General features: G+C 36.9%; 3 protein-coding genes and 1 long non-coding RNA gene across 14 annotated transcripts in view; 2 read left to right on the top strand and 2 right to left on the bottom strand.

Annotated features, from left to right (window-relative positions):
• Positions 1–5,110, top strand: part of LOC128887453 (uncharacterized) — a 5,686-nt gene extending 576 nt beyond the window's left edge. The window contains exons 1-3 of one of the 2 annotated variants that reach the window (XR_008460045.1): positions 46–130; positions 221–2,255; positions 4,367–5,110. This is a non-coding gene — a long non-coding RNA (uncharacterized LOC128887453). Of the gene's footprint in view, positions 1–45; positions 131–220; positions 2,256–4,366 lie in introns of those variants that run through there. The other variant, XR_008460044.1, reaches the window with a different exon arrangement.
• Positions 1–9,103, bottom strand: part of LOC128887444 (trehalase-like) — a 57,204-nt gene extending 48,101 nt beyond the window's left edge. For 2 of the 6 annotated variants that reach the window (XR_008460038.1, XR_008460039.1), the window contains exons 1-13: positions 8,759–9,103; positions 8,297–8,382; positions 7,948–8,226; positions 7,725–7,866; positions 7,189–7,638; positions 6,920–7,121; positions 6,070–6,836; positions 5,816–5,863; positions 5,419–5,603; positions 5,121–5,323; positions 4,478–4,525; positions 4,027–4,213; positions 2,357–3,942 (exon numbers count right to left, since the gene is read on the bottom strand). The gene's annotated coding sequence lies outside the window, so the exon portion shown is untranslated. Of the gene's footprint in view, positions 1–2,356; positions 3,943–4,026; positions 4,214–4,477; positions 4,526–5,120; positions 5,324–5,418; positions 5,604–5,815; positions 5,864–6,069; positions 6,837–6,919; positions 7,122–7,188; positions 7,639–7,724; positions 7,867–7,947; positions 8,227–8,296; positions 8,383–8,758 lie in introns of those variants that run through there. The other 4 variants (XM_054143301.1, XM_054143306.1, XR_008460040.1 and 1 more) reach the window with 3 other exon arrangements.
• An 806-nt stretch (positions 9,104–9,909) lies between these two features.
• On the top strand, positions 9,910–14,033 carry LOC128887446 (polynucleotide 5'-hydroxyl-kinase NOL9). The gene is made up of 7 exons (XM_054143307.1): positions 9,910–10,502; positions 10,625–10,848; positions 11,011–12,608; positions 12,677–12,876; positions 12,954–13,004; positions 13,093–13,283; positions 13,385–14,033. The coding sequence occupies exons 1-7, from the start codon at positions 10,441–10,443 to the stop codon at positions 13,624–13,626; spliced, it is 2,568 nt and encodes an 855-aa protein (XP_053999282.1). The 5' UTR covers positions 9,910–10,440; the 3' UTR covers positions 13,627–14,033.
• Positions 14,034–14,040: 7 nt separating this feature from the next.
• The window catches only part of LOC128887437 (uncharacterized), a 143,217-nt gene continuing 138,646 nt past the window's right edge, over positions 14,041–18,611 (bottom strand). For all 5 annotated transcript variants that reach the window (XM_054143290.1, XM_054143288.1, XM_054143289.1 and 2 more), the window contains 8 exons: positions 16,991–17,118; positions 16,735–16,782; positions 15,913–15,977; positions 15,587–15,846; positions 15,195–15,431; positions 14,717–14,858; positions 14,425–14,639; positions 14,041–14,264 (listed from right to left, as the gene is read on the bottom strand). In XM_054143290.1, the coding sequence (XP_053999265.1) occupies positions 14,041–14,264; positions 14,425–14,639; positions 14,717–14,858; positions 15,195–15,431; positions 15,587–15,846; positions 15,913–15,977; positions 16,735–16,782; positions 16,991–17,118 (1,319 nt within the window). The remainder of the gene's footprint in view (positions 14,265–14,424; positions 14,640–14,716; positions 14,859–15,194; positions 15,432–15,586; positions 15,847–15,912; positions 15,978–16,734; positions 16,783–16,990; positions 17,119–18,611) is intronic.

The raw sequence follows: 18,611 nt of genomic DNA, 5'->3' as shown, positions 1-18,611 counted from the left end.
TCTGATGTCGTTTAACTATAATCACACCTGTGCATAAACGGTGCTGTTCAAAGATCACATTTCCCCTATCTGATACACCTTTGTTCATCAGTGTCTTGTCCCAGAGTTGGGTTGTGCATTTACATCAGAGGTGAGCAAAATTTTATTGAAGTAGTAGATAACAAATGAAGACATAGTGTAGTGATTTATTAACGATTTCTATTTGGTATATATTTTTCAGATTCATATTCATCGTAAATGCATAAAAGTAACTGTGTCTTTTATTTGTTATTTGAAATGTTTATCTTAATACAAATTTTGCCCATCTCTTGTTTACGGTTGCTCCAACTAGAGATTATGTTTATATTCGACATCAGAGAATCGTTTTATATGGGGAAATACGATGGAACGTTTTTGTTTACATTAATGGATAGTTTCAAACATTGCGCTTACTAAATTGTTGAGAATCTGATGTTGTTTAACTATAATCACACCTGTGCATAAACGGTGCTGTTCAAAGATCACATTTCCCCTATCTGATACACCTTTGTTCAGCAGCGTTACCAGATAACTCTCATGCATCGTAAATTAAAAATATAACACGAGATTTTAAGCTTAATCGAGGCTAACCTTAACCTTGAATAACATCGAACGATTTTCGAGACACGATCGATTGTTCGTTGCAAGATGTTTCTATGTTAAGTTTTTAATATTAGTTAGTAACACACCTATCCCAAGTTTCCATAATTCAACGAAAAAACCGGAAGAGACGAATTTTTTTGTAATAAGCTAAGAAAACATGATTTTCATATCAGTGTAATTTTCCGTACAAACTGATAAACTGAAGCTTGATAAAACTGTTAACAAGCTTCCTGGTTTAAAACCGAGGAAAGTCTATTTTTAAAATACCTTGCTCGGTAATAATTTCTGCAATAATATTGTTATGTAACTTTATATAAATTTTGAGAGAAACACTTTATCCTCGTCATTGTATTTTAGTTTTCTCCTTACACATCTATGTACATCGTTATTGCTTCAAACCAACTCGAAGCAGTTACGATACAGCAGACATACCAATTCGATGACTTTGTCCGGACATTGCATGATGATAAATTTACGAAATCGTGTATGCTGAAAATGTACGTATACGTATATGTATCGAAATAGTTGGCGGTTGTCTCAACCTTTTAATTACAGCGTTATAAGCGAGCACCGGTAGCGATATTATTTTAGAAACTCAAATTAAAGATTTATTTATTTATTTCAATATATACGGGCATAGCCCATTATGAAATTAACACAGTGTAGCAATTATAAAGATAATAATAAGAGCATATACTTTTTGTATTTTATGAATATTTATTTCCTACTATTGATTAATTGAGCAGTTAAAAGGTTAAAGATATTACTCAGTGTACAATTTCGTACACTTAAAATTAAACAAAGTTTCTCGTGATAAGGCGGTTAAGTATTGCTGATTATGCGTAACTTTAGTCATAATAAAAAGCACCTTGAACTGTGTACAGAATGTATTATACTGCACTCGCACTATTCTTGGAATGAATTACCAACAAACGGTAAAAAACCTTCGATATTTACGTACACGAACTACTGCACTATCTTGCTTTTGTACAATCATTTTCTATTCATAAGCTTTTCACGAAGAAACTCCTCTACACTATAATCCGATAATACATATTTACCGTATCGGGCACACTTAAACCTCGATTGCATCATGTGTCATGCAATAAAGGGTTAAGTCTGATCAAATAGTATTTAGTTAAGGTAAAAACACGATAGTGATTTGCGTATTCGAATCATCATCGCGGGTAGTTTAATTTTAAACATGCTGCTAAAGGCACACACAGTTCTGACGTCTCTATTTTAAACTCAAAACGGTATAGTAAGTTTTCTACATACGCGGCTAATTCCTTCGAAACCTTTCCGCGTTAGTCGAATTACGTGAATGCAATGGAATTTCGATATTCAATTTTATTGTTTAAGAGTAATTGCTAAGAGTAAAAGCTAAATTGAATAGGCATTTCTTTGGATACGAAAAAGAAACGAATAAAATCTTGCAGCTTTACTTCTATATAGAAACATTATTACTGCAGAAGTGAAAGTCAATATCCACCTCGATATATTTTGTCCACCCTTGTATACTCTATCAACGAAGGTATTTCCGATGCAAACGTGTTAGAAAGAATTGAAGTCTAAATTTCGAATTACTGTAACATAAAATGTGGCTGCACTTTACTTTGGAATACCGAAAATTGGTAAGTCTTTTTTTTTTTTTTTTTAAATAAACCTGTAAATTTCGGTAATCATGCATTTTTATGTAAGTGTAAATGTTAAAAAATGTACATGTTTTGCTTACCTCGTAAACGTCAAATACACACGATGGCGTTCTTGAATATTCCACGCGGTCGCGAAGGAGTAATTAAAATGTCAGTCGGTATTATCACACATCACAATTTTGTTTTTCCTATCGATTCTCTAATGTTTCACGATTACCGTGCACTATGTGTGCATTTATGCGTATGCACTTATGTTACGTATCGATGACACGACGAATTCTAAACAATCTTTCGAAAAAAAAAAAAACATGGAAGTTTGACACAAGGGTTGAACACAGATAATTTTAATTTAAATCGAACAATAGAGGTTTAAATTTATTTCCGTGTATGATGAATCCACGAATGACACTACTGATTAAAATTTATTGACGACGTACTCGCGAAAACACGACGGATAAATAAACAATTTGACGCGAGCGACTGCATCAGTCGAGGTTCCATTGAATACTGTTACTGATGAGGTTTAGCGACTTCGCAACTGACGCATGCGTATGAACCGCCTTACCCTTTCCATCTACCGCGAACATTTGAAACAGATAAACATTTCATTCATATTTAGAGTTAGAAAATTATATCGATACTTGGAGTCTTTATTTGCAAGAAAAATACGTATTTCACAATAATGTTCAAAAATTATCTAACAATCAGTTATATTACTCTCGCTGCGTGTTGGATAAGTATATAAAAACTAACGATTATCAATACTATACCAGTCCCACAATTATTTTCGTTTGAAAATTAATGATTGCGTCTTATAAAGTAGAAAAAGTTTGTTTCAATGCATATTACGACATTGTATTGTAATAACAAAGAAATTGTGTGAGTGTGATTTTTGCATTGTTTTTTTTTCCTCCTTCCTGTATGATCAATTACAATGTAATAGATGGATATAAAAGAATGTTACATATGTTATTTATGGAAATAGAAAGAAATGAAACTATATTATAAAATGTGTTATAATCTAAACATTACTGTGCATGATAATGAAAATAATTTCTTTTAATCTCGTGATACGAGTGAACATGAATTATCGAAATTATGAAAATACGATCGGGTAAAAAGTTCCTTTGGCCAATTGTTGTGTAATTATTGTGACATACGAAATTGATCATAGCCATTGAACAGTCAATTAAGAGAGATTTAATACATTACAGCCTCTTTACATTTCTTGATCGTAAGATTTGTTCATTCAAATCACCATTAACTGAATTGTTAAAATCAAATGGTGCCATTTAGAAAAACCTTCAGTAACTGTTCGTTAGAACATAAATAACGCCTTCCTGAAGTAGTCAAGTATCAAAACGTACTAAATATCGTCTTAAATTTAAATAATACGATAATAAATATAAATATTTTGTTTAAAAAAGCGATCGTAATCTGTAAAACTAGAGTCTTAAGATAGGTACGTTACCTTAACGAGTAAGGTATATTTACATAGTAATGTACACCTATTATATGGTTTTTATACACAAATGAAGAAAATGACGTGATGTTTAGCTTATTGTTGCTGCGTATTTGTTTACTACCTAGTGCATCATTTTGTGAATCTTTAAAATTTTCCCCAAGCGTTGTTTAGCTGTTTTCATTCCTTTCTTTGGTTTTCGTTCTAAAAATTCAACAACGATTACGATACTTGGAAAACTTACACAAAATTATGCTCGAGAAATAAATTGGGTCAAAGATACGTTACCAACTGGAACCGGGGCCGCCAGTTTTGCTTTAACGTCTTTTAGCCTGTTAGGGCTAGTCAATATCGAACCAAATCCTATTGTTGTTGTTTTAACAGCGTTTTCTGAAGATGTGGTCGATGCACCACCTGCTGAAGTCACGGGTGGACACTTCGGTTTTCTTTTATTATATGTCCTTTTAGTTGTACTCTGTCGTATCGTAAATAAGTATGGGTTAGTTTCACTACTACTATCGTATAGCGAAATAAAAAAAACACGATAGTGATAACACGTAGTTTTCAAACAATATTAATGAGATGAACAGTAATATAATTACGTAACATGAATTTCGTTAAATATAAGGTCCTCCCACTGTCAACAATATCATGAAATCGCAATAAAACTAAATGACATTATTCGTGTCTTTGAAATGCACGCGGCAAAAACGAATGGTAAAGCTGTAATAATGCCTACCAATTTCTTCTTGGAGCCCTTATCCGTGTTGTTATCCAGATAATCATCCTACGCAATACGAGTATGCAAGAACCATGGAAATCAAGATGAATATGAACATAAGATGGCGTATACAGTATCAAAATGAATTAAGTTGTGTTACGAGGAGGTGTACCTATATTATTCGTATGCATTATGAACTTTAACTCAAATAAATATGATTTAGGTTACATAATGGTATTAAATTTATTCTCTGATCACATACTTAACTAATGAACACAACATAGTGCGATAACACTCTTTTGTATTAGATTGTCCCAAAAGTTTCTTTCGCTTTCTTAATAAGTAATACATGCACAATATTTTATGTTTTATGTTACATTACTGAATTGTGCACGATTCATTTTGCTTCATTACTGTTACAACATGAATATCTATGAAATTAGATTGTCTATTTATATAAACACGATCACATAAAATAATTGAGTGCAACTCGCGAAAGAAACTTTCGGGTCAACCTAATACGAATTTTGTTTTGCAACATTCACTGGGTAATCCTTACAGAGTTCTCGTTTCAAATATGGTCCAAAGGATGTTACAAAAGAAAATTCGCGTTGGACAGCGTATTCAATCTAAAGAAAAATATCGAACGAAGTTTGCTTACCGATTGTTTAGCACGTTTCGCTGCGGCTGCTTCGAGTCCTTTTTCGACGGATGTTTTCTTCACACCTTCCCGAGCTGGACGATTCGTCTTTGGCAAGAGTGGTCCAACTCTGGCTTTTGGATTCCACGCCTCATCTATTTGACTCTTCGATTTAGATTTAAATATATAGTCCTCGTCGTCCGACGCGTCTAAAGCTGGGTAAACTGCATCCGAAATTACGCGATAGTAATTACATTCTACTTAACTAATACTTGATTACATTCATTCAAAGGAACAATCCTTTTGCGTCTTTACATACTGAAGTCGTCGTCCTGATGAACCTTATCAATGTTTTCTATTGATTGATCGTCGTCGTCGTCGGGCTGCGTTTTCGTGGTTTTCGTAGATTTCGAAGGACTATTCGACGTGGTGGAATAGCATTGCTCGCTGAATGACAACATCCCCGCGATCGCTTCCCGTGTCGATGGAGATGCCCTGCCAGAACTGGTCGTTTTCAATTTATAAATACTAGGACACCAAAAACGTAAAACGCAACAGTGCTACACTAAGAAAACCAAATTACACTTCCATAACGTTATTACGACGGTAAAGAACTACGAAAGGAAAGTAAAGTTGCTAATGCAAAAGTAAATCAACGTTAAACATGCTTCAGCGAGTATATTTTGCATTAGAGTACTATTTCTTAATATTCTTACCCGGTAGGTGGTGGCATAGGCTGACCATACTGTGGAATCACGGTAGACCTAAAATGAATTAACTTTGTATTAGGTGGGTAATTTTATTAATTTCAAAGAATATTCTCATTTGCGTAGCATTTACATAGCAATAATCAGAGATTAAGATTTTTCTGACACGCCATAAGAAATGGTTAATAACTTCGTAAACACATGAGATAGTCGGATGAAATTGGTGTTCTTTCTTGAAACGTCTTAACGATCAGTATACGTACGTAACGTCCAACCTTTGAGCACCGTTTCCTAAAGTGTAAGCCGAGGCTTTCAATAGTTCTTCGATACCATTTTTCGGCACGTCGCTCAAAACATCAACATCCCCATCGTAATCGTGTTTCAATCGCTTTTGAGTATTAGCCTTGGGCGTTCGTTTTCGTTTCGGTGATTCGTCTATCGTGAATCGACCGTAATCACTCTCGTTACTACCGTCGTGAAAATCATATATGGAAGTTTGCTTCCACGTTAATTCTTTCGATGTTCCTAGGGGATGATCCGAACTTAAATTGTTATATACATTTATATTGTCGTGCGTACTCCTCACGACTTCGTTGTTGCCGAGCTTAAATCTGATTACGGTTGGACTCTGTTTCCCTGGCTTCGATGTTCGCTTAACAGCAGGTGAACTACTTTTTTCTTCCAATTTCGGCGTTAGTGTTTTCACGTACGGATACATGATGGGCTTTGGTAAAGTCAACTTTAACGGTGGTCGACCGGACGGCAGTGATTCGCTAATCTTGGCTTCCACTTTATTTGTTTCTTTCAACATTGTTTTGAACGGATTATCGGCCATTCTATCGGCAACGTCATAGTCCACGAAGTCTTTGTTCAACGGTTTCTTTTTCTTACGCTTACTCTCTCGTTCTGGCTTTGGAGGATTTAGAGATATCAAGTATCGTTCCGCGTGACGTATTTCTTTACTAAAGTCTTTCAATAATTTCTGACTACTTATGGTTTCTGGTATTTGACCTCTGCTGATCATATTGTACTGAAATAGAAATAACCTCTGGACTGTCCGTGGAATACAATTTACAATACAATGGCTCCAGCCGTTGGAAAAAACGAACTTACGTCTTTGTCTGTGTTCCACTGTTTCAAAATACTGAGTAATGCTTTGACCCCCTGTAAAAGATACGCTGGACATTTCTTTCCCTCGTTATTTAATTCTTTCAGTTCTTTCAGCAATTTCTTTGCCGCGAACCAATTGATTGTTTCGAAACCAGGATACTGAAATTTCGCGGGGGTCTTCATTTTTTTTTCTAATTCATATATTCTGTAACGTATCGAGATTAAGTGATGATAGTCGAATCGACCTTTTCAGCAAGTTTTTACATACTCACTGTATTTGCATCGGAATGTTGAGACTATGTACAAAGTTCCCGCCAAAAACTAACGAATCGATCGGAGTTAACACAGCGTGTATCCACCCTGTTGGAATCATCATGGTTTGTCCTTGTTTGATAACACACTTGTAGCACGCGTCGGCCTGATCGCCAAAAAAAGTTTCGCTCTGGGTGGAACTACACATCCAGTGTTGATACAACTGCATGTTCGCGGACGTGGGCCTGATCAAATAGAATACTTTTTCTCCACGCAGCACATGGTACCACACGGATGTGCCACCGAAATCGATATGGAAATCTGTGAAACTGTCTTTGACCCCCATTAGGCAATATTTTTGTACTTCAGGACGTTTTATGTCACTATCCTCGGACCAATCGCGCGGCCAAACTGAATTGACCCAGTCGAGTTTACGCGCGATGTATGGTGCTTCGACCATTGGTGAAAGACTGCAACGTTTATTTGTCAAATTATACATATACTTGCTAGAAATATTTAAAGCCAATATGTGGCAAGGCAATGAACATTGATATACCCAGTGTTTGAAAATTCAAGACTAATCACATTAAGAACCCTTGTCCTGCAAGGGGAGTTGTAATATTCGACAAAGTCTCTTAATTTCATTCTTATATTACTTTGTCTTGTAACATCGATTACGTCCATATCTCGATCTCCACCTACAATGAAAGGACCAAATTAATTTTTTATGAATTTCTAACATACAATACAATGAGCAGTGTTTGTAATACTATTCATACCTATGTAACTTTCTATGTCATAAACACTGAAATTTGGAGGGGGAACAACCATATCAAGCCCATCCTTTCCATCAATAATAATTGGACTTTCGAATCCATTGGTTTGTAAATACTGGAGAGTCAACTGTTGTCCTCTGACATGTTTAACTATTTCATCAGCTTTTGGAAAGTGTCTAGACTTTAATTCCCTTATAAATACTGGTGTACCAGTTTGCACTGGTTTTGTGTCTGCATCAGATTCCGAATAATCATGTCTATGCCAATTCAACTTTGCTTTCACTGAAAAATGATAATCCATTATTTCAAATTCATACCAAATAATATAGTATTAATATATTCAAGCACTCACTAAGTGAAGGCCCACACATGGCTTCACAACGTGGACAATGATATTTATCAAGATCTATGGACATATACTCCTTCACCGATACACATCTAAAAAAAAAACGAAACTTATATTGACATGTATTATTGTACGTGTACAGGTAAGTATTTATTTCAATCCTTATATTCACTTATGATCACTACATGATCAATTAAAATATCAGAGTAACAAAACGCAAGTACTTGTGGATTAGGAATAGGTTATGTTAATATCAACAAAACAGTTTTCTCTTCTACGCAAGCTAGTTTCCAAATATTATTCGCGAACAAGGAATTACAGAAACGGGACTATGGGATCACGTTCGAATTGCCTGAAAGTTCTTCGAAAAACGAATCCGAGGGAATGTTTGTATACGATTCGGGGAAGCATAATCCAACCATAGCGTTCGTATCAACGTATCGAATTGACAAATTTTCAAAACCTTACCCCCCGTGATACCACTCCTTGCAGACGTCACATTGTATCATAAATTGTTCGGAATCGTAAGAACGGCCACACAAACAATACGTAACTGGTAACTCCATTTTTCGTGGTTATTAACGTTGAATACAATACCGTGACACCGTGTTATTAACATTAGATGGTAACTATAGTAGCCGCGATGCGTCGCTAAAGAGTCGCCTCCATCGTTCCCTTCGCAAATTACATTAAGGTTGCGTTTTCATTTTTCCCATATGGGTCATCCAACGACTGGATGAGCTCTAGTTACACGATTATTTGATTTGTGAGAAAATTTCATTGATCTGTTTGTTGGACTATACTAATACTTTGACGTCAAACTGTTGCATTGTGATCTGGAAAGAGGCATTTCGTCATTTACTTCATTTTTAGAAGGCACAAGTACAACAAGGACAGCACTGTCCACCAATTTGCCCTCTTTCTCGGCAAGTTTAGGGCGCGTTCCGGTATTAATATGTACCAGTGGCGCCATCGGTAGGAAAACGCCTGAGTTTGTAGTAAAAAATTGTTTCTACTACTGCTGCTAGATGACGCCACCATCTAAAAGGGTCGATAATTATTGCTGCAGTAAGAAATTATTCATAAAAATTATAAATTGAACTAATTAACTAATATATTGTAGTATTAGAAAACAAGGAGTTGTATTAACTATGCATTTATGAAAAATAAAGAATAATTGATTAAGGGTATCAGTGACGCCATCTTACAAAAACTATGAGAACTTTTTTCACTAAAAACTTGAGCGTTTCGCCACCGATGGCGCCACTGGTATTAAAGCCATTATCAAATAAAATATTTAAAAAAATGATAAATTTGACATTATTACACATGCATTAACCATTTTATTATTTCATACACTTATTATTTAATTTTATTTCAAGTTAATTATAAGGAATATGAGGTATTAGAGGGTTAATAGGTGTCATATATACATGTAATAATATGTATATATATATATATACCTTCGAAAAATTAGTTCGATACTCACCGCTAGATGGCGATACTGATTTTGTGTCCATGAATCGCAGGTGTAGCCTTATATGTTAATTAAACTATTATATATGGATATATAATAATAAATTCGACATATTTACACATGCTCTTATTATTTTATTATTTTCTACATGTTTTATTTCATTTAAATTAAAGCTACTTTTAGAGAAAGTATGCTTACGTTAAGTTTGTAGCAAATAGGGATTATAGGTTTACAAACTGAACTTATAAAGCAGGATATATATATAAAAGCAGATAAATGTTTAAACAATATATTGAAATGGTATATTGTGGTATTATAAATCGAAGAATCGTATTAATTATGCATGTATAAGAAATAAAGAATAATTTACTAAAGTACATTGGGTCCCTTGTCCAGAAATTGTTCACATAACGAACCAATGAAATTTTGGTCGCATGACAAATTATGTTTATACTCTATTTGATCTTCTCACGAAACATATTTATTACGTGTATTTCGCTTCAACAAAAAAATTCAAACCCAACGAAACACGTGTAATTTGTGTTTAAAAACTTTGTATAATATGTATTCGTTCGCATGAATTTCGAGGTTAACTTACTACGAATAGTCCTTTAAAAGTATAAACCATTCCTAATCCATAACCTTGGTTTACATAACACAAAGATAACAAAAAATGACGCAAACAGGGAAAACCAAAGTAAAAAATTATAAAGGCAGTACAAAACAAACCAAAACGTGAGTAACCATTGAACGTTAGCACGTTCCTTGATAACCTTATCTTAAATCGATGAAATATCGATAACATTCTATCATAAGGTGCTATCAGTGTTGTTAAGCGAGTGTAATATTTAATTCAGGCGATTACCCCGGTATAAAAACAAAAACAGGCTCGTTCGGGGAAAGAGGAAGTCGGTCCTTAAATGTTTAAATATGAATTCTTCATCTTCAAAAACCAAACGAGTTCAGGGTGGTCCATCAAGTGCATCTTTACATGATAAACAGCCAGCTTCGGAGCGTCTTGTAAACAGAAGGAAGAAAAACACGTACACTATTGTTAAAGGATCTAGCACTAAAACGCAACGTAAGAAACATTGAAGCTTTATTAGTAGACCCTTTGAAATTATTGTTGACCATCTTTTGGGGTATACATCGTACGCTATTTGCAGGTTGAAGATAAAATATGGTATAGTACCTTTGTTCAAATAGAGATCACTGTTATGGAAAGAAGTTGCTTAAATTTCAGATTCTATGGGCCTTTTTGTAGAGCAGAATGATGACTCCAAAAGTGCAAGAGACAGAGACCACAAGCAGTATGATATTACGCAGCATCAAAGAAACTTAGGTTCACCTGTGATAGTTGAAACACTTTTAGAATCGCTGTCGTCCCTAAGCATACCAGAAATACTTAGACAGAACCAAAAAGCAAAAGTGGAAAATACTAATTGCCATTATAAGCTTTCAAAATCACAAAGTACTGGCTCCAGAAAGAGTGAAGCTCGTATTATTGTCGCGGAATCGGTAAATCCAAACGATATTTCTTCTAGTTCAGGGAATGATACCAGACGAACATCACCATTAAAAAATAATCATAGACAACGAAAAAACAAGACACAGTCAGACGATATAAATCTCAATGATTTTGCTTCTGAGTGGAACTCCAGTGAAACGACTCTCACATTCGAAAAATGCCTTAGCAACTTTGATACTATAAATAGAAACAGCAGTATATTAGAAGTGAAAACTCCACCTGCAACTATCAAAAGGAACAGAAATAGTATTCTCGATGATCAGTGCCAGCCGCGATTTTATTCTTTAAAAGACAAAGTCGTCGTCGTTATGCCAGAGAAATCTCGATTCTGTTTCACTGGTAAACTAGTTTTAAAAGTTCTGTACGGAGCGGTGGAAGCTTATGGATGCGTGATCACCAGGGAGTCCAAACCAATTGAAATTTACTCTCCAAAAGGATACAGTAGCGTTTCGATCGAAACCAGTCAGAAATTTTCACCAGATAACGAGACAGATATTTGGACGACCGTTACCGCTGAAGGTATCATTCGAGGCACGAAGAACAAATTGGTCGACGACATAGATAAACTTCAACCTGGTACAGCGGTCATCCTCTTGACGAATTTAGAAAATAAATTGACCAAGTTCTTGAACGTTTTTTATCCATTAAAACTATTTCCAAAAATAAGAAATGTGCCCTATCAGGGTTGGACCGATCCAAAGAGAGCCGAGATGATACTGCAATCGAATCTTTACGTTGACGGATCTGCTTTCAAAGAATTGGTCATCGACAAACGCATGACGCAAGATGTTAGCGAGAAAATGTTGAATCGTTGGCACGCGAAGGAATGGTCGTGCACCTTAATCGCTGGTGGAAAAAACGTTGGGAAGTCCACTGCCACGCGTTACTTGATAAACAGTTTGTTACCTGTTTCCAAAATGGTGGTTCTAGTGGACGTAGATCCTGGCCAAACGGAATCTACACCGCCAGGCTGCATATCTTACAGTTTGATAGAGCAACCACTAATGGGACCAAACTTTACACATTTAAGTAGCCCAGCTTTCCAGCTGTACATTGGCGATGTCAATGTGTCGCGTTGCATAACGCGATACATCGAGGGGATTAAAGTATTGATGGACAAATTGTTAAGTTGTCCTATTCTGTCGCGTTTACCTATCGTCGTTAACACGATGGGTTTCTGTCAAGGTATCGGATGGGACATCATTTTGTTCACCATAAAATTGATTCGACCGTTTCTAGTGGTACAGATCATGTCCGACAAGTCAAAGAATAACTATCCTGACTACTTGAAAAAACAGGTTGTGAATAAACAGGTAAATAACCGCGTTTACCCTTTTCGTAATTGATTCACGAATGGTCGATCAAGGAACCGTCTTCGTAGGAACTTTTGCGGGCGTCTTGGACTACGAATATCGTCGACAGTAGTCAACCGTGCGACCATGAGTTATGTGTGGTTCGTTCTCAGGCTGAACGTAAAAATGCTGCGGGAAATGAGAGTCAGAATTTAGAGCCATATCAGCAGCGAGAACTCGTGATGATCTCTTATTTAAGCGAGATTATTCGGAGTCCTGTAATTTCTATGTAAGGCACAATAACATCAAACTCTAACCTATATTTACTAATGTTTATTTTTATTTACACGAGTATGACTTGTCTAGGTCGTGTTACGATACGGCATCTTTAAGCATTACCGAAGCTGTGCCATACGTGTTAGTATTTCCGTTTTCTTTATGCTAAATTCGATGTATACTCGATAATGCAACGTACTTAATTATAGTTAAATTTTCTTAATTACAGGACGTCTTTTTCCTCGTTGTTTATTTCGCTTCCACGAACCACCGCGCCGCCAACACATGTTTTGAACGTAGTGAACGGTAACATAGTAGCTCTGTGCGGAATCGACGGGGTAGATGAATCACGAGAGATCGAATACACGTCTGGTCTGCGAGTATTGACCAGACTGCCTCTTTGCACATGTTACGGTTTTGGTGAGTTTCGTTCATTCTTATTAAAAATTAGTTGATTAAATAACATGATAATACTAACTTGCTCATTTTGGTTGTTCATTTGTATTGTTTCGTAATAACAGGAATCGTGAGGGGAATTGACACGGAACGAGAGGAAGTATACATAAATACGCCATTATCACCTTCCATGATGCAGCACGTGAATTGTTTGGCAGGATGCATTCCAGTACCCGTTACATTGTTGCAGTTAAATCAGCACAGGAACGCTCCTTACACTGGTGGCAATAACGTTTTGCCAACCAGTCGAGAGCCTCGTAGAGGATACTTCCGTATGAGACCCCAGCAAGCTCAAAGTAATTCTTAACGAGTACCTCGAAGACCATTGTTTGTATCGGTAGGAGTTGTATATACCGAGTTGTATTTTTCGGGGGAAACCATTTATAATGTCATTTTTTATTTTTCATTTTATTTTGGCTTTTATAATGAATGAAGAAAGTGTACAAAATGTACGATATTTTTGACGCGCGTGTAAAATATTGCCTGCGCTTGAAAGAAAATAAAGAAACAAATTCGTATCAAACTTAATGAAACATACATATAATGGAGACGAGACGGAAGACGGAGTTCGTTGTCTTGATCGTATTAAAAACTAAAAAAATAAACAATATAAATGATTGAGAAAAAAAAACAACTTTAAAAATACTCGTTTCACTATTTTGTCATTTCGAACTAAAATAAAGCTTCTATTCCATGCAACATCCGTCCAACAACTTCGTTCCTATTCGTTAACTGTATTGCACTCGAAGTAGGGACAGAGTGATCCCAAAATGGCGGTCAGAGTTTGCACGCTCCATGATTTTCCTATTAATCTCTGCCGCTTTGTCGCTGATAGATTCTTCACGTCAGTATAATGTCGCGGGAATCCAAATATCTCCTCGAGCTCGGTGATCCACAGCGAGTCGCTCTCGTCCTTCATCAGAATCGGTTTCAAGGCTGATTTACCTAACATCGCGAAATTAAGCGTAATTAAATCATAGCTTAACACATCGAGCGGAAGTGCAGTAGAACCTTCGTTAACATAACCAAGTAAGACTAAGTACGACTATTTGATCAAGGAAATTTTAGGTTCAGTATATGAGAGGTTCTACCGTATGCGAAATACCTTGCTTCAGGGAATTAACTTTTGTAGTAACAGTTCGGATCTTCTTCACCAGCGCGTATCGCTGACAGTGGGGCGTGAGTATGTCTTGGACGTCCTGCTCACCCTGCGACGACAACGAGTGCGGTTCCATTGGCAAATTATGCCAATAAAGTCTCAACCTGTGCTGAGGGGAGAAATCCGCCGAGTCTATCACGTCTGGTTCCTGACCCAGGTGTCTGGAATACGACCACATTTACAAACATTCTCGGAAGACAACGAATTCTAAACGAAAGGATTCGTGTTGGCGACTTACTTGTTCATTTCTAATCTGTACTCGGTTGGCATCGAGGCGACGTTTTCGTACATCCAAAACAGGGGACGTCCGTTGTTCAGCTTTTTCACCAGCTTCATGATTCGACAGTATTCGAAGAAGAGAACACCGGTTCCCTTTGGGTCTGAGGTCGAAGAAACATTTATGTTATACAGAGCAATCAGACTGTTGGATAGAGAATGCATTAGGAACAACACGTAGGAAAATAACCAAAGAAGTAATTACAGACATTGTAGTTTAAAAATAAACATTGAAGATGTTCAGATATATAGACATGTCAAGGCTTAAGAAAAAGGTCCTGATACATGTAGATAAGTGGATGACCTTGTTATTCTTTCGAATTTTAAAATAAAATTTTTTAAAAGTGTGAACAAAATTTTCTTGAGTCCTTTAATCATTCCTCCAGCGTGTTACACAGTGCAACGACAGAACATGACGTTCTCGAAACGATTGGCTTTACCGTGGAGCCCGAGTCGTGCCGGATTAGCGAGGCTCAAATCGTTGCACGGTGATCCACCGATCAACAGATCGATCGGTGTCATTTCCTTGATCTTCTGGCATGTTATATCCATCACGTCGCCTAGATGGACAATGCGGTCGCCGAAATGCGATGCGCTGACCATTAACGCGTCGGGATCGATTTCGCTCGCGTAATAGACATCCACGGCCAAGCCCAGCTTGAGAAGTACCAACAGGCCTGAAGACAACCATATATAAATTATAGGGAGATCCTTAATTATAAATCCTCCAAACTTTCGGTAGATTTACGTGTGGAAAAAAAAATGATTAATACACTTTAAGAGATGTTCTTAGATGCTGTTTAGAATTCTGAAACTGTGTGCTTCTACTTACCAGTGCTCAGGCCATCGAATAAGGAGAGAACACGTATTCTTCTCTTCTTCTCGCAGCGTGCCACTTGCATATTCGAATTACTCTTTGTACGGAACATGTCAATTATTTTGTCCTTCCAGTTCGGTCGTGGCCTGACAATCGTATCGGAGGACACGCCGGAGCTGCCTTGGCAAAGGAAGCACTCCCAAGGATCCTCCTGCAGCACGTTATCGTACGTTGTCGGGCACAGCAGGTGCTTCATGCAAGCAGTGCAGTAAACCCTGTAAAACGAACGATCTACGAATATCCATGCTCTTATCCGCTCTTAAATCGATCGTAGAATTTACCTTGGGCAGTCCTCGTTGTCGCAGATGATCACCATTCCGGAACTGGCGCAGATGGTGCAGTAAAACTGAAAGGAAGATGTTGATTATCGAGTAGAAGGAATAATTCGATACTTTGATGGCCAGTGTTGGGAGTAAATGCAAATTTAGGAGACGTGGGGGGGGGGGGGGAGCTCTGAGTGGTAACATTGGTAAGAAAAACGCTTTCACAGCTTGGTTCTTCATGGTTGATACTAGGATAAGATAGTCCTTTGGATAAGATGGATGCAGAGATCTGATTCTTCAGGGATCAGAGGGATCCAGTATTGGTATGTTATTTGGGAAAAAGCCTCAGTTGGTGTCAAGATCAACCATGGTGAGCTTAGGCTTCTCAAGGACTCGAAGAAACTACTCAATTGGTCTACCTATAATTGATACAGTCATCTCTGTTAACCCTTTGCACTCTAGAGGTGACTCTCAGTCATCATTAGGTTTCACGCAGCAAATCTACAATACCTAATGTTTCTTTAGATTTAATTTCTTTGGAGCTCGAAGTGTCAATAAAATGATTGTCGGTGAGGTAAAGCTGACCCTATTCTCAAATCTTAGATAGCTTAGAATTCATGGCAATAGAATGCTAAGAAACATCTCGAGTTGCTGGTAGATACCAGAAAAAAAGGCCTCGAGTGCAAAGGGTTTTAATTGTCCCAGAAACCAAGCCTTTTCGCCTTCTACTTCATCCACACAAGTCCTACTTATTCACCACCCTTCCTGACATCACGCGACTCTAAATAAATATGCCTAACATCCGGCCATCAAAGCGTAAGGTGTCGACGCTGTACTCACGCATTTTGCATCGTTGCCAAACACGAACATGCAGGGCTTGTATTGTTCCTAAAACGAAGTAACGAAGTTCACGTTACGGGCAGAGCTGTCCGAGTTCTCGAAACGAATAGTTCAAAATTCGAGCGGAGTGCTCGGTCGTTCGAGTAGCTCGACAGCCTCGAGTACCCGGCTCGATTCGGATATCCGAGTCGACTAAGGCTCGGATCGATTTCGTCAAGTACTCGAACAGCTCTAGTTATTGGTAGTCTCTTCATACCGAGCAGTCCTTGCACAGGGATCCCTCGAAAAACGGGTGAGCCTCCGTTGCGCCGCTGGGAGTCTTCAGACACTTCAGACACAACGACTCCAACGGGACCTTCCCGCTTACTACGGACCGTAAATCGTCTGGAACAAATTTTGTCTTGTTCCAGGAGTCTTAACAGTGCTTCGCCAATTAGTCGTGCATGTACGGGTCGATGGGGAGAATAAAATTTTTGGGCGGAGTTCAACGTCAGCGTTTCGAATAGAATTTTATGCATTTATTACACAAGGTAATATGACAAACACAGGGCAAGCATAGCCAAAATGTATGTGCACTCATGGGAAACGAAATATTATATTATTGTATCAATTAATAGATTATACTGAATATACATTATGTATAATTCTTGTATGTTCTAAATACCCAGTCTACTTACGAGCTTTGATCTGTAGATGTCTATATCCACAAATCTACCCCTATTTTTTAGAAATAGTACTCGAATTTATTGATACAAGTTCATATAAATTTACTACAATTTTATATTGAAATAAATTCATTTCTCTATGGTTGCAGCTATTTTTCCTGAACCTTACGTATTTATTTTATCGTCTCGTGGAATAGTGAACCAGTTTCGGGCCGACAAAATTATCGAGGTATCGCTCTTGTAATGTTGGAATCGCGAAACAGATGTCCTGAATCTAAACAAATCTTCTACGGTCTAAAATTCCTAACGTGAATTTATAGAAATTCTAATTCGTCGTCATCGAGGTTTTCTATAATAATTATTCATGGCTTTATAAATGCCTTTGATGGTGGCGGCCGCATTATACGTGAGTTAAAACTCGCGTAAACAGCGCGTGCACCTCGGATGGATTTCGTTGACCGCCATGTTTTCCGGGATAAGTTGGAATTAGAGCGTCAAACAAACTACGTACGAACCGAGGGATCCCGCAGATCACGCCCAGGCGTATGAATACCGATTGAAGTCAGTTTGGCCCAAATATGAACGAAACCGAAATGATGAACGTCAAGAGGACTTATCGCGCGACCAAACTCGTTGTAACCGGAGGTGGGTAATATTTGTCGAGAAAATATTTTAAATACTATTTTAAATAATAGATTCTTCAGAATTCATATATATCCAAAATAAATATACTTTACACTATAATTTAGTAAAATCAAAATATTTTATCTGCTAATAATAAATTAAATAAATAAAATATTCCGAACTATGGCACAAATATTTTCAGTGTTTTTCAAATAAAATATTAGTCGAAATATTATCTTAAACATTTTTTATAACAAATAAAATATTTTATTTTTAAAAATACCTGCATCATCCGAAATAAAATATTTATTTACTGTTTATTATTTAAAATACGTATTTTACCTAGCTCTGGATGTAACGAATATGTGATACATGGGAGACAACTCATACGAATTAAATATCACTTTGTTATCTATAATTTAAGCTGAAACTAGTTTCGAGTAAACGAAAAATGAAATTAAAATTCAAAAGAACAATGTTACACGAACGTCCAAAATATTGATCTAATTTTTCTTAGAAAAGATTGAAGATCGATCTTGAGAGTAATGAATACACCTGGCTATAGCGCTCATAATGGCTCATAATGTT

This window comes from Hylaeus anthracinus, unplaced genomic scaffold, assembly GCF_026225885.1.
Source record: "Hylaeus anthracinus isolate JK02 unplaced genomic scaffold, UHH_iyHylAnth1.0_haploid 11989, whole genome shotgun sequence".
In the NCBI taxonomy this organism is placed as follows: Eukaryota; Metazoa; Arthropoda; class Insecta; order Hymenoptera; family Colletidae; genus Hylaeus; species Hylaeus anthracinus.
Note: the sequence above shows the minus strand (reverse complement) of the source record. Positions and strands in the feature narration are given on the sequence as shown.